The sequence below is a fragment of the Gracilinanus agilis genome, chromosome 4 (assembly GCF_016433145.1).
Source record: "Gracilinanus agilis isolate LMUSP501 chromosome 4, AgileGrace, whole genome shotgun sequence".
Classification (NCBI taxonomy): Eukaryota; Metazoa; Chordata; class Mammalia; order Didelphimorphia; family Didelphidae; genus Gracilinanus; species Gracilinanus agilis.
This window is the reverse complement of record NC_058133.1, coordinates 460308521-460321515: the sequence shown is the minus strand read 5'-3', so window position 1 is coordinate 460321515 and position 12995 is coordinate 460308521. Positions and strand designations below refer to the sequence as shown.

At 41.2% G+C, this 12995-nt stretch overlaps 1 protein-coding gene across 1 annotated transcript; it reads right to left on the bottom strand.

Annotated features, from left to right (window-relative positions):
- Positions 1 to 7430: 7430 nt before the first annotated feature.
- On the bottom strand, positions 7431 to 11916 carry PROK1 (prokineticin 1). The gene is made up of 3 exons (XM_044676198.1): positions 11845 to 11916; positions 8933 to 9058; positions 7431 to 7550 (listed from the first exon to the last, which is right to left on the bottom strand). Exons 1-3 carry the CDS (start codon positions 11914 to 11916, stop codon positions 7431 to 7433), a joined length of 318 nt encoding a protein of 105 aa, XP_044532133.1.
- Positions 11917 to 12995: the final 1079 nt, after the last annotated feature.

Genomic DNA, 12995 nt, shown 5'->3' with positions numbered 1-12995 from the left:
TTTAAGAGGATGGATCAAGTGTTGTGGTGTAGTACTGGATCTTGTAACAGAGGATATAAGCTTGAACCTAATTACTGCCTGGGTTAGCTTGCCCTTTTTGATTTGGTTTCTTTGTCTGAAAAATGGGACTAATATCTAGAGTAATATATATGTATAGGTGTTGGACTGTAGCACCTGACCGTGCTGTTTGTTAGGATGAGATGAGATTCTGTATAAAAGGCTGGATTTTTCTTCTTGACATGCTTCCCTCTTTGTCCACTAGATGGAGACAGAAACCAGCAGGTAGAGGTAGAGGGAAAAATGGGTTAGGAGAAGGTATGGTGGGGAGAGTTTGCTAGGATGGATGAATTTTCATCTCCATCCCTCATTCTACATCTCCCACTCCATTTGGAATTATGATGCTAAATTGCTTTATTAATTTAAACATGGCCTCGGTTGTTTTTCCATCTAATAATTGTTCTTTAATTCTTGAAAAGAAAGAGAGCTCTTAATGCCCTCTGATGTGCCACCTACCCCCTCATCCTGCCATTTTTATCCAAGTAATATAGGGAACTCCCAATGAGAAAACACTTTCTGGCAATGCCGATCAGCTCCTTCTCTGCTACACATAATTTTAATGTTGTCGAGAGCACCAAAGAGTTATGTGACCTGCCCAGGACACACAGACAATATTTGGGAGTTAGTCACTTAAACTCTTAGCTGCCTCAGTTTCCTTATTTGTAAAATGGGTAATAATAATAAAACCACCTACCTCTTAGAATCCTGAGGATCAAATGAGATAATAGTTTCAAAGTGCTTTTGCAATGCCTGGCATGTGGGAGGTACTTAAGAAATGCTTGTTTCCTTCATTTCTAGAGTCTGGGATAATTACTAGTAAGTTTCTGTTTGCCAGGAATAAGCCATGATTTGGGTAAGTTCATGAGAATATAAAGTGTTACACAAGACAGATAGAGGCAAATAGTGCTTTGAAATCCTAAGAAAATATAGTTATTGGAGAACCTTATGGAACTTGAAAAATTATCTAGGTCAGCATGTTTTGGTTTAAAGGTCTCTTAATATTAGATGAATAAAGGGGAAATTCTAGTCTTTAGTTCAATCCCCTTGCTGATCTGGGAACTATGGTGGAAGAAAAAGCAGTCAACAGAGAAGGGGACATTTTTTGCAGAAGCTTCAGGAGGAAAAGCTTCCCTTTGATTGCTTGGTAGTAGAAAAGCTGTGTCAGTGCAGTGATAAGAGCTAGACAGGGAATCCAGAAAGCCTGATTTCAAATTTTGTCTCTGACATTAGTCACTGTATGACTAAGGAGCGAGTCATTAGGCTTCTCAGCCTCAGCTTCCTTCCTCCTCTGTAAAAAAAGGTCCTACAAGGATGATCACTGTAGGGAGTTGTGAGGCTAAAAAGAGATGATGTTTGTTAAGGGCTTTGCAAATCTGATCCAGGCCATTTGGGGATGTAGCAGCTTTCACAAAAGAGGCAGCATGGACAGTAAAGTGAAAAGAGTAGGCTTTTATTGAGGTTACCCCAGGGAAGGCTCAAGTCCTAAGTCAACACTAGGAGTGGGAAGGGCCAATCAAGGACATACTGAGAGTAGGACCATTCATTGATCACAAACAGGGCAATCAGATGGCTTCCAGGAATAGGCTTGGGCCAAAGAAGGAGGATGAAGAAGGTCATTGAGAGGCATCTTCCAGACTTAGCCTATCCAGGTTGTGTCAAGCTGTTTATTGAGTGTTTGGAATAGTCAGATCCCTTGTCCTCTATGCTATGCCAATGTGATTATGCCCGCTGGAGACCATGTGTTTTATAGGAAGAGTCAGGATCTCTCAGAGGCATGCCTGTGAGGTTTTTCATCTCTTGTCACAGGTAAACTAACACCACAGGTCTGCCAGTGAGGCTCCTGCTCTAGAAATGTCTAACAAGAATTCAGAGAAATCCTAAACAACAATGGGCATGGAGGACAAGTCCAGTGCAGAGGTGGCCTGATGCAAGGAAAGAATCATATGGGTCTCAAAAAAGCCCCCAAAAGGGGGCGGCTGCGTTGCTCAGTGGGTTGAGAGCCAGACCTAGAGATGGAAGATCTTGGGTTCAAATCTGGCCTCAGATACTTCCTAGCTGGGTGACCCTGGGCAAGGCATTTAACCCCCATTGTTACCACTCTTCTGCCTTGGAACTAATACACAGTATTGCTTCCAAGATGGAAGATAAGGGTTTTTAAAAAAAGCTCCCAAAAGCAGAGATCTCCTGATGTTACAACAAAACTTTATAATAGCCTTGCACCCACAGGATTCCTTTAATTTTTTTTATATAATTTACCTCTGAACCCATGATGGTAATGATTTGGATAGAGGAAAACTGGAAGCAGTTTCTGATGCTCCCAGCACACACGAGAAGCTGATTGATCTTCCCCAGTTTTGAGAATCTTGGGAAGGACACATGTGATAGACAAGGAGCCACAGACAGGATAGCCTCCGCTCTGAGCTCCCTTAACCATCGCTGGTAGTTTGGGTCCCTACAGAGTAACTGACTCCTATTCCCTCTAGAACTCTTAAGGGTAACTGAAAGGTTTTTGGCTTATAATTCTCTCATTCATGAGCTGCCATCTGGTGTGATCCCTAATATCAGTTAACTGGTTGTGAAATTAATTGGCTTTTATGAAGGAATATTTACCAAAGATGTATAGCAAGGATAAGTTAACTAATTATTCTCCTTCCCCCTATATAGGAAGCACATTCTCCTCTCTCTCTCTCTCTCTCTCTCTCTCTCTCTCTCTCTCTCTCTCTCTCTCTTCTTTCCTCCTGCACCCAGAGTCCATGGGGGGAAAGAGTGGGCATGGATTTTACAGCATTATGGTTGTGAGGGGCAAATAGGTTGATGGAGCACTCCATGACTCCTGGCCCTGATGGTCCTTTTCCCCCTTGTGGAGTACCCATCAATTTCATTTTGGAGTGTTCCTTTGGAAAAGGGTAAGTTGTTCCTGTGCTCACCTGGGCTGGCTTCTTGCAGGGCATGATGTCTCAACTTGTGCCAGACAAATTGCTCTGCTAGCCTGGGGGTCCCTGATACCAAGTCTAGTTGTAAAGGGGACCTCTGACATCTCTTCTGAACATCAGAACCCGATCAATTCTATTGTCAAATAAGATCACCTCCATCAAGAAAATAAACACGAAAGGAACTGGCGCCATGCTATCAAGGACACATGGCAGCATGATGGGAAAATAAGGCAGCCACATCCTTCTCCTACATGAGTTTACAGAAGTTTTTTCATTCCAAGACCTCCACAAAAAAGAGTGAAGAATAGTCTTCATCTGCTTTTTATATGCACTCATTTCCATCTCAGCGTCTGCTGTGTTATCTTTTGTGGTTCCTTGGCCAATAAGAAGACTTTTCAGCATCACATAGTATAAGCTCTGAGACATTATGGCCAAAGATGGCTTAGAAAGTTCCATGTTATGGATTGGCTATTTATAGGCAGAGAATATTACCCATTCTTTGTACAAATCTGAGCACACTCCAAAGTCAAGTCCCTCCCAGATCTCCCCCATTATATGGTATATGTAATAATGCAATTTTACCTTGACAGGAGAGAGAAATGGGGTGGGGGAATAAGAAGCCATATTGACCAAGAGAAGGACCAGGCCAAGAAAAACAAAGGGTACATCCAGAATATTTTTTAGCCCTTCCTTCCCTCAAATAAGTTGTAGCTCTTGCTGCTACAAATCAATCTTCTGTCCACACTTTAGACCAAAGGATTTACTGAACTTCCCTCCTAAGACCTGTTCAGACTTAAGCATGTAGAGCTGTGCGTGGGTCCAGTGCAGGCTGCACACACAACTTTGCTGGGAAGTTATGAGTAAAACTAGAAATAGAATGGCACGGAGTTTGTGCTTTAAACTGGAGTCAGGGATGAGTAGGGATGGTTTCCTCTCCTGTTTTATATAAAGGGGCCAGGGTGATAGGGAAGACTTCACTGAATTATCCAGTGGCTGACTACTCAGGTGTATCCCATCCTGGTAACGGAAAAGCCCAAAGCTGCTCTGCTTCGGAACATGCTCAGTCCCACTGCCAGTTACCAAGCAATCGCATTTTATCACACTCCAGTTCTCCCAGTTTCTGCAGCAATGCAGAGGTCTGAGATGCTACGTGACGTTCTGTCTGACGCGTGAACCAAGGAAGGACACCACTGCCAATTCTGTATGTTAAATACGAGTAAAGCTTAATTTCTTAAATTTTGAGACAAAAAGAAATACAAAACAGAAAATCGAATATTGTCCTCTATTCCCCTGGATGATTTTGCCTGCCTTCTGGGGTGTGTGCACCCCACTTTGAAGACCACTGCACTGGATACCTTTGAAGAGCAAAAAGGGACCCTGAAAGTCCTATGTGAGTGTCAACTGTGATGATAGTTATGCTTGCTACCAGCTCCTACACTGAACTAGGTCCTTGTTGTCAATGGGATCATAAACACATGCAAAATGAGCCACCAGGAGGGCCTCCTATTAAGGGCAAGCGCTCAGGTGACCAACAGACAAACCTAGGCATGATGCCGAAGGGTCTCCAAGCTTAAATTCAGACCTCCCTTCCCAGAAATGGCAAGACTTAGAGTTATTATGCCTAGTAAAATTATGCTGGGCGAGTCGTTCCCATCTTGGGAATACTGAGGAACACACTCATTCTCTGCCTCTCTCTCATACACATACAAACATTTATTTTTTTAAAAATTTTAAACCCTAATATCTTTATATATATATATCCTTCTATATTAATTTTTTTTATTTGTTACAGGGCTAGGCAATGGGGGTTAAATGACTTGCCCAGGGTCACACAGCTGGGAAGTATCTGAGGCCAGATTTGAACCTAGGACCTCCTGTCTCTAGGCCTGGTTCTCAATCCACTGAGCCATCCAGCTGCCCCACACAAAAACATTTAAATCTTGTGCTAATCCATTATAGCTGCTTTGGACTTCAAAGCATTAACAAAAGATGTAAACTAGGTGGTGATGTTAATAGCAACTGGCCTTTATTTCTAGGTATGTTTTAATTCACACAAAGGAAGACAAAAGGTCTATCTTGACCATGAAGGAAAATAGCATAAGGTAACAGGGGCAAAAGGGAAAGGGGGGCTTGAGGACAAAGGAGATGTCTGGGTCTCCAGTCACTGGAGGGATGTGTGAAATCTCAGAGCACAGCAGGAGAAAGAAGCAAGGGGCTGCCCTCAGGCCTTGGAATAAAGTGTACTTCAAGCTCTCACCATTCTGATTTTGATAGAGAAGAGCCAGGGTTCTGTCTTCAAAACTAGGGTTACTCAGCCATTTGGGGGAGGGCATGTAGTTTTCTAGAAAGAGTGAGTTCCTACTCAGGTAAGCCTGATTGATTTCTCATCTTTCATGTTGCAGTCCCCAGGGTCTGGTTCAAAGTACAGCATAAAAGATTCCAGATATGGAAGAATCCAGAAAAAGGACAGGGTAGGAATGGTGGAAAGGAGGGAATGTGTCTAGAGCAGAGGCATCTTGTCATCTACGGACCTAAACGATCTCAAAAAGGCCCTCAAAAAATCAAGGGTTTTTTCAGACTATCCAAACTTCTAACTTATAAATGGTCTATCCTTGAAGATATCTATGACCATAGCCAGGTTGGGCACTGCTTCCATTGGTATATATCAAAATTTGACCATCCTTTCTCTCATCTGAAGTAACTTTCATACATATTCTTCCATGGATGGATCCTCATTAAGGATCCACCAAGGTCTTATTCTTGGTGGATGCCAATGTTGTTTCTGGGCTGCCTGATTTCTTACTCCATGAGAGAGTCATCACTGGATATAAATGCTACCAATTGGCCTTGACTAGCTGGGTCCTCAAGACTTCTCTCTTCTTGATGCTCTTCCTCTCCCAAGGAGAAAGAATGGTATGTGAGTTCTAGGAGCTGGAACCAGTGTGGAAGGCTGCACCCCATATGGGGAGCCACCTCTCTCTTATCATATGTGATATTCAGTAAATAATGGATTTGGTAATATTTATTTTAGTTGAATATTGTGCAGCTGGAATATTTTATCAATATCAAAAGGTCTGCCTCAGACTCAATGTCTTGATAATTCTTTATATGAAGATTTTAGAAAGGTTTAATCAACATGTTTTTGATGGAGACAGTGAGTAACAACACTCAGACTTCAATGTTCTGGACTTTTGAAAAATAAAAAAGGACTCAGGAAAGGGGATGTGAGTTAACTGATAGACATTTGGGGCTATGTACTGGCATGTCATGGGAAAAACTGTTAAATTCTCAATGTCCCTTTCCATTTCCCACTTCCAATATGCCTCTCCTTTCTCTACCATCTCTACTTTCAAAACCTCTTCTCAGTTACTTGGAGTAAAACTGACTAAAACTTAACATTAAAGTAGCTATTTAAAATATCAACTTTTCCCAAAGGTAATAGTATTTGTTCAAGGGTTCCATTAATCCAAAGAAAGGAACTGCTAACAGTAAAATTCTTTCTATTAGGAGCAAAGAAGCAAAAAATCCAAGAATCAGAATTTTCTAGCTGGAAAAGAATTTAAAATCATTTTGTTCAAATCACAAAACTAGATGATTTTATCCAAGGCCATCTAGTTATCAGAGAACGAGTGTATGAGAGTGGGGAAGAAGACCTCAGATCCCCTCAAATGTATTTTGTAGGGGCAACACAGAATGTAATTTAGTTTTAATTACATTCATTAAACTTCCTCCTTTCTAAGTAGCCAAACAGTAAAACTGGGCTCAAGTGTTTATCCTTAAGCAAAAAACTGAGTATCCTAAGCCAAGAGAATAGCAATAGGAAATAATCAAATGAATAATTTTCTGTGGTTCTCAAGACTCAGACCACTTGGAACAGGGCTGAAAGGGTGAATATTTGGGGGCTACTGGCTGTTAGAATCGATTATTCCAGAGTGCTTTTCTGTTATGAATAAGGAGAGCTAAGATTCCTATTGGGAAAGAATATTCTTCTAGTGGGGAGAATGGGAAGGAGGCTAAGGACTAATATAGAAAAGAAAACTTTATTACTGAACAAGACTGGGTAAAAACAAACAAACCAGCCTTTTTAATCATTTAAACAACTGTCGGTACAGTTGTTACTTTAGAGAAACTAGCAGTCAGTCCCACAAGAAAAAAACAAGAATGGTCCAACTGAGGGACAATCAGTACTTCATTTACTGGTAAAGTGGCATGAGCGGCTCTGGCAAAAAAATAAGAGATTGGTCCACTGGGGGACTTGGCAATAGTAACTCTATATGACCTCCACCAAATGGCAAAAAATGTGTTCTTTATAGAGAGGAAGCTTTGACTTTGATCATGGAGGGGCAGGTTGGGGACAAGAGTGAATTGCTGAGGAGCAGAAAGGGGCCCGGATATGTTGAGAGGGGACCACAGGACAGAGCCCTGGGAACACACTAACTTCTAGAAGTCTATGTTCTTGAAGTCCATCGAACACCGGAATCTGCCATCTATGAACCTGGAACACAGCAAATTCGGCAAGCAGGGGCATGTATGGTGTTGGCGTTTCCCATAGAAAGGGACCTTAGGAGAGAACAGAACAAAGGGAAGAGTTGGGACATGGACTCTTGGGTTACCGAGAGCATGAGACAATTCAACAAACGTTTTTTAAGTACCTACTAAGTGCGTGATAATACAATGCAATCATCCATTCTGAACAGTGTGGACCATCCCTAAAAAAAAGCTGAATCCCCTGCCCGATTCCCTTGGCACCTCACCTTTCCAAGCCACTCTTCATCAGGGAGGGCATTTTTTAGCCAAACAAAGTAAGTAGGTAGACTTTAAGTAAGAAGAATCACAGCCCACTTTCCAGATGCAACTCAAGGTTTCTTAATCCTTTCTAAACATATCAGGGTATGGCTTGGGACATGGCTCTCCCTGCTGTCCTTCCTCCTGTAGGCCTGGCAGATAAAATGCCAGCCTTTTAGAAAACCTAGTGGGGCATGGAGGTAGCTCCAGAGAGAAGTCTCTGACCTACTCTCAGCTCCCCAGTACTCCTGAAGAGGACTTAAAACAAATGAGTGGTTTGGAGAGAGGATGAAGGCGGCTGGGAGTGAAGGTTCACATGGGCCTGGAGAAGAATCTATCCAAATTCCACTGGAGGAAACCTGGGGCTACTTCACTTGTCAAAAGGATACCTTGCTCTGGGGCCTCTGGGGTAAAGTCATCTACATTGTGCATTCTCCTGGGGAAGAGATGGAAGCAGGGGATGCCTCTACAAGAGCTGCAAATTCTAGAATCTTTTTAGAGGGCAATCTGGCAGTACTCAGTAAAAGGTACAGGAATAATCTTACTTAATATTTAAATGCTGGGAATAAACTCTGAAAGTGTTATCAAAAGGGAGAGAGGGGAGAGGAAAGGACTTCTGAGGTAACGTGATGTAGAAGAGAGGGCATTGGGTTTGAATGTCAGCTAAGTTAACCCACTAACTACTGTTTGATCACTCGAGGCCCAGTTCTGTTTGCCTGAGCATCACATAAATAAAATCACAAGTGGATTGTGGGTGTTTATGTCAAGGATCAGCAGGGCAACCCATAACCCCTATACCTAGAATTTCTATCTCCTGATCTGTCGGGCATTGGCATTGCCCAAGGAGGGATATGGCTGGGGCCAAGGAAAAAGATGGTGGGGAGTGAAATTCAGGGATTCTAAGAAATTTTCTCCTCCCCTCTACCTTTCCTTAGGGCCACTCTGTCCCTTTGTTTTAGAGAAACAAATAATACCCAGAAAACTGAGAATGGGAGCTCTGAAGGGCACTGACATTTGGGCATGTGACTTATTGATAGCTCACCCTTTGCCCTAGAGACCCTGAGGCAATTGGCTCACCCCCATGGGTATAGAAAAGGGTCAAGAAGCATGGGGGCAGGCAGGTTTATTGAAATAGGAGCAGAGGGAATGCTCTATACCTTGTGGCTCACAGGGTGACATTCGTCTCCTTCTTGACCCAGCGGGGTACACATCCGGAGCCCTCGGAGCCACAGACTGATGGCACAGCAGGTACCAGCTCCACACTGGAGGTCTCTTTCACAGGCCTGGAGGGAGGGAGAGGAGACACAGCAACAGACAGCAATAAATGCATGCATCAAAGGTCTTTTGGGGTGGTAAAGGGAAGGGAGAAGGAGGACCCTGAAGGCAAGAAGTGGAGGACCCGCTCAGCATCCCTTCTCCTTTGCTCTCCGAGCCCCTGTTCCATGAACAAGGCAAGACTGTCCCAGGGAGCACTTTGGCATATGGCTTGTTGGCTAGTGGAGAAACTCTGATACTCCTTGCTAAGCACCCATAAGAGTGAAGCAGCTTTTGTTGTATACTTTTCTGAAGGGAAAGGTCCAACAATGGTTCATGCTACTAGAAACTGAACCGTGACCCAGCTTATGTGGAGAGGTCATCTGACACCATCTGCCTCACTGCATTCAGCCTCATCCTACCCCTTCCTCTCCCAGTCTCCTTCTTGCTTTCAGAGGCCTCCTTGGGTACCGTGTGACTCCTCTTACCCAAATCTCATGGCTATTTGCCCACATTCGAAGGAGTGAACTTGCCCTGCTTTATTTCGTTCTCATTGTGCCATATCTACCTGGCTGATTTCTGGAAGCTGATTTTTTTTAAAGAACCACATGAATAGTTCCTGGAAAATAATCTTGTGCTGAATAGGAAGAATTCTGTCCTGTTCGCTCAGGTAGGGGAATCGGCTCCCACTAATTAGAACAGAAGACATTTTTAGCTCCTCTCTCTATCCGCTTCACTTAACACCTGCTTAGAGTTGTTACAAAGATCAAGTAAGATGATGTATGTAAAATACCTTGCAAACCTTAAAGCACTATGTAAATGGAAACTATAATTATTACTGTTTTCTATTTCCCGAGTTGTCTTTCTGTGCCTCCAAATGATGGGCAAAACTAGACGGTTCAAGGCTCCACTTATCTCCCACCACACCATGCCACTGTTTCCCCTCAAGTCATCACAGAAGTTGGTCTTCACTTGCTTGTTCTTGGAAGAGAAATTAAAAGAAGTCCGGTTTTAATAAAGATTTTTAAATAAGATTTTTCTCTTCATAAAACATCATGACTGTGTCTATACACTGAATGTAAAGGAGAGAACTGAGACAGATCCAGATGATGCCAATGGCAGAAATAATGATAAGGCTGCCCCAGTCCTCAATGTACCTTCCCTGCACAGGCACAGCCTTTGGAAGATGGTTCAAAACCAAACCAAATACATTTAAATACTACGGTTATATCGTGGAAGTAAAAGGAGGCTCCGTTTCCTGCTTTTCCTCCCAGGAGAACACTGTACAATAAATGACTTTGCAGGGCCGACTGTCAAAATCCTGGGTGTGGAAAGCATAGCTATATGCCAATGTGTGTGAGAAAGAAATTGGGACAGGTAGAAAAGGGCCAGTGGACTTGGTGATGAAGCTGAGAACTCCCTGTTTCCCCCATCTCTCTCAGGTATTAATTGGTAAGTCCTTTCCTTCTATATCTTCATTCCTCTTTTTTTTTTTAAATCTCTTTACCCTTTCTAAAAAATTACATCAAAAACATGTTCTTTTTCCATCAAGGAAAGTCTTCATATTTATTTTCCTGTTTCAATCTGCTTCTGCGATTGGCACCCTCTTTTAAATGTTATAAGATCCATACAGAAAAAGCAATGACATATGACAAGAACTGTAGTATATACAATTGAACAGGGACATTAATTCTTCAAAGAGGGCTGGTAAAGAATATGGTTTTTCTCTGCCTTCTACCCTACCAGGATTTAATGCTAAACAAGAGGGCCAGAAACCTCTGTTGTATAACTTCATCAACTATAATTCTTTTTTTTAAAGGCTTCAAAAGCATCCACTTGATTTTTATATTTTTTCATTCTTTTGAATTTGGCTATTTAGAAGTTGTCTTTTCTCCATGGGTATTATTACTAATTCACTTAAAGGAACTGTTCAGAATTTCTCCACATTTTTCCATCCCTTCTGTAATGTGTTGAGATGCCAATAAATTAATTTCCCTTTTGGACCTTTGTCTTTTATCTAGACAACCCTAAGGTTAAATATTCTTTTCTATTAAAAAAACACAGCCACATCAATAAATCATGGTCACAAAATAATGGAATTTTCCCGTCAGGCTGTCTATAGAATGCCCAACTGACACTAACATGAAAACTAAGACAAAACCTAGTATCCATTATTAAGGGAAATAAGATTTTTTAAACTGCTTTCCCCTCTTTTCATTAGTATATTTGTTTTTGTGTCCTTACAACCAGTTTCAGTTCCCCCAGCCTTATTAGACTCGTGTAGAGAGAGAGAATGCATTACTAGGATCTGAGAAAAGGATATTTTAAGGATTTTATTTTCTTAAGGAAAAGAAAAAACTAAATTAAATTCCCTTCCCAATTTAGACAAACCTAGAGTACTATATAAAATATCTAAAAGTTCAATCAAAATAAATTAGGTAACATTAATTCACTTTTCATAATTCTCTGGTCAATAAAAGGATTCAATAATGGATTTCTTTAAATAGCAAACTCTTCTAGTGCGTTTAAGATTTAGATTACCCATATGTTTCAGGAACAAATATATATAGCATAATAAAGCATAGCAGGACAACCAATTCAGCAATCTTCTGAAGTCCAGAGGGATTCTGTTGAATATTTCTGAAGCGCTATCCAAATTCTGAATTCCATCATTTCTTTGATTTTCATGTGATACATAAAACCAATAAAGCTAACTTCTTGGTACTTGGTACTAAATTTATATTGCTTGACAGAACATCCCTGATCCTCCCAAACCTCATGGTCAAGAAAATATTAGAATGTTAGATAGACTTACCCCAGTGATCACTGCACATTCAGAAACAGTTACTAAAAGAAGTATAAGTGAGACTTGGATGGCGGTTTTCATGGTCACCTAGAAAGCCAGCAGAAATCTTGTCTTCCAAAGTCTCAGTCTCTCTTTCTCTCTCTCTCTCTCTCCAGCCAGTGAAGAGTCTGGAACCCCAATTCCTCTCTTCTGCTACACTTTATAAGACTGAATTCAGTCCTGCCTGCGTATGTAACATCTCCACTCTTTCAGGCTCCATCACTGATGCTATTCAAATGATCTCAGAGCAAGCAGATGAGACTTGAATCCCTAATGACATCAAATAACCATCAAAACCAATAAAAATGAATAAATTAAGGATTTTGACAGTCACTCTAACTCACCCAAGAACTCTGTGATTGAGTCACTTAGTTATATTTCATACCTATCTTATATTTTTTTCCTTGGGATATCATTTAATCCATCTTGGGGAAAAATTGAGGGAATCTATTTGAATAAAACAACATTACATTGATTTTGTTTATCCATTCCTGCACTGTCATACAACGTAACATTTTTTTTTCTTCCTTAACTTTGTTCAATACATTTTTTTTGAGCACCTACTAGTTGCTATAAGGGCTACAATAGAAATATAAAATAACAGCATCATGACCCTTGAGAAGCTTTGAGTCTCATTGGGAAGACAAATAATATACACAGGACAGAAGCAACAATGTAAGATATGATAAAATTAATGAAACTGTAGACTCCAGGAATTAGAAGACCTGGTTTTGAGTTTGAGCTCTATCACTTATCTGCTAAATGACTATGAGCAAATCACTTTATCTTCTTGAACCTTATTTTATCCTCCTGTCGTGACATTTGAACAAGATCCCTTTGTGATTGTTCCCAGGTGGGGAGGTGGGTGGAGACTATGTAGAAATGTTATTTCTTTGAGAGGGATACTTGGAAGTCAATGTTCCTAACTTTGGGATTGTGTGGATTTAAGAATCTGTTACCACTTGATAAACAATGCTGTTACTGACTTTCCCCCAAGAGTTATCATTATTCTATAGAATTTGGATAGCAGTTTCAACACAGAGTGTCTCAAAAGAATTAATACTGTTTCAACCTGTTAGAAACTTAATACGACACTAAAACTTTTAGGAAAGGGTTTCCCA

What these genes read in the sequence shown, in the direction of transcription:
- PROK1 (XM_044676198.1), bottom strand. Translation starts at nt 11,916, where the DNA reads ATGAAAACCGCCATCCAAGTCTCACTTATACTTCTTTTAGTAACTGTT. An exon ending in AATGTGCAGTGATCACTGGG is followed by an intron (nt 9,059 to 11,844) that starts GTAAGTCTATCT and finishes CCCTCCCTCCAG; the next exon opens with GCCTGTGAAAGAGACCTCCA. An exon ending in GTCACCCTGTGAGCCACAAG is followed by an intron (nt 7,551 to 8,932) that starts GTATAGAGCATT and finishes TTCTCTCCTAAG; the next exon opens with GTCCCTTTCTATGGGAAACG.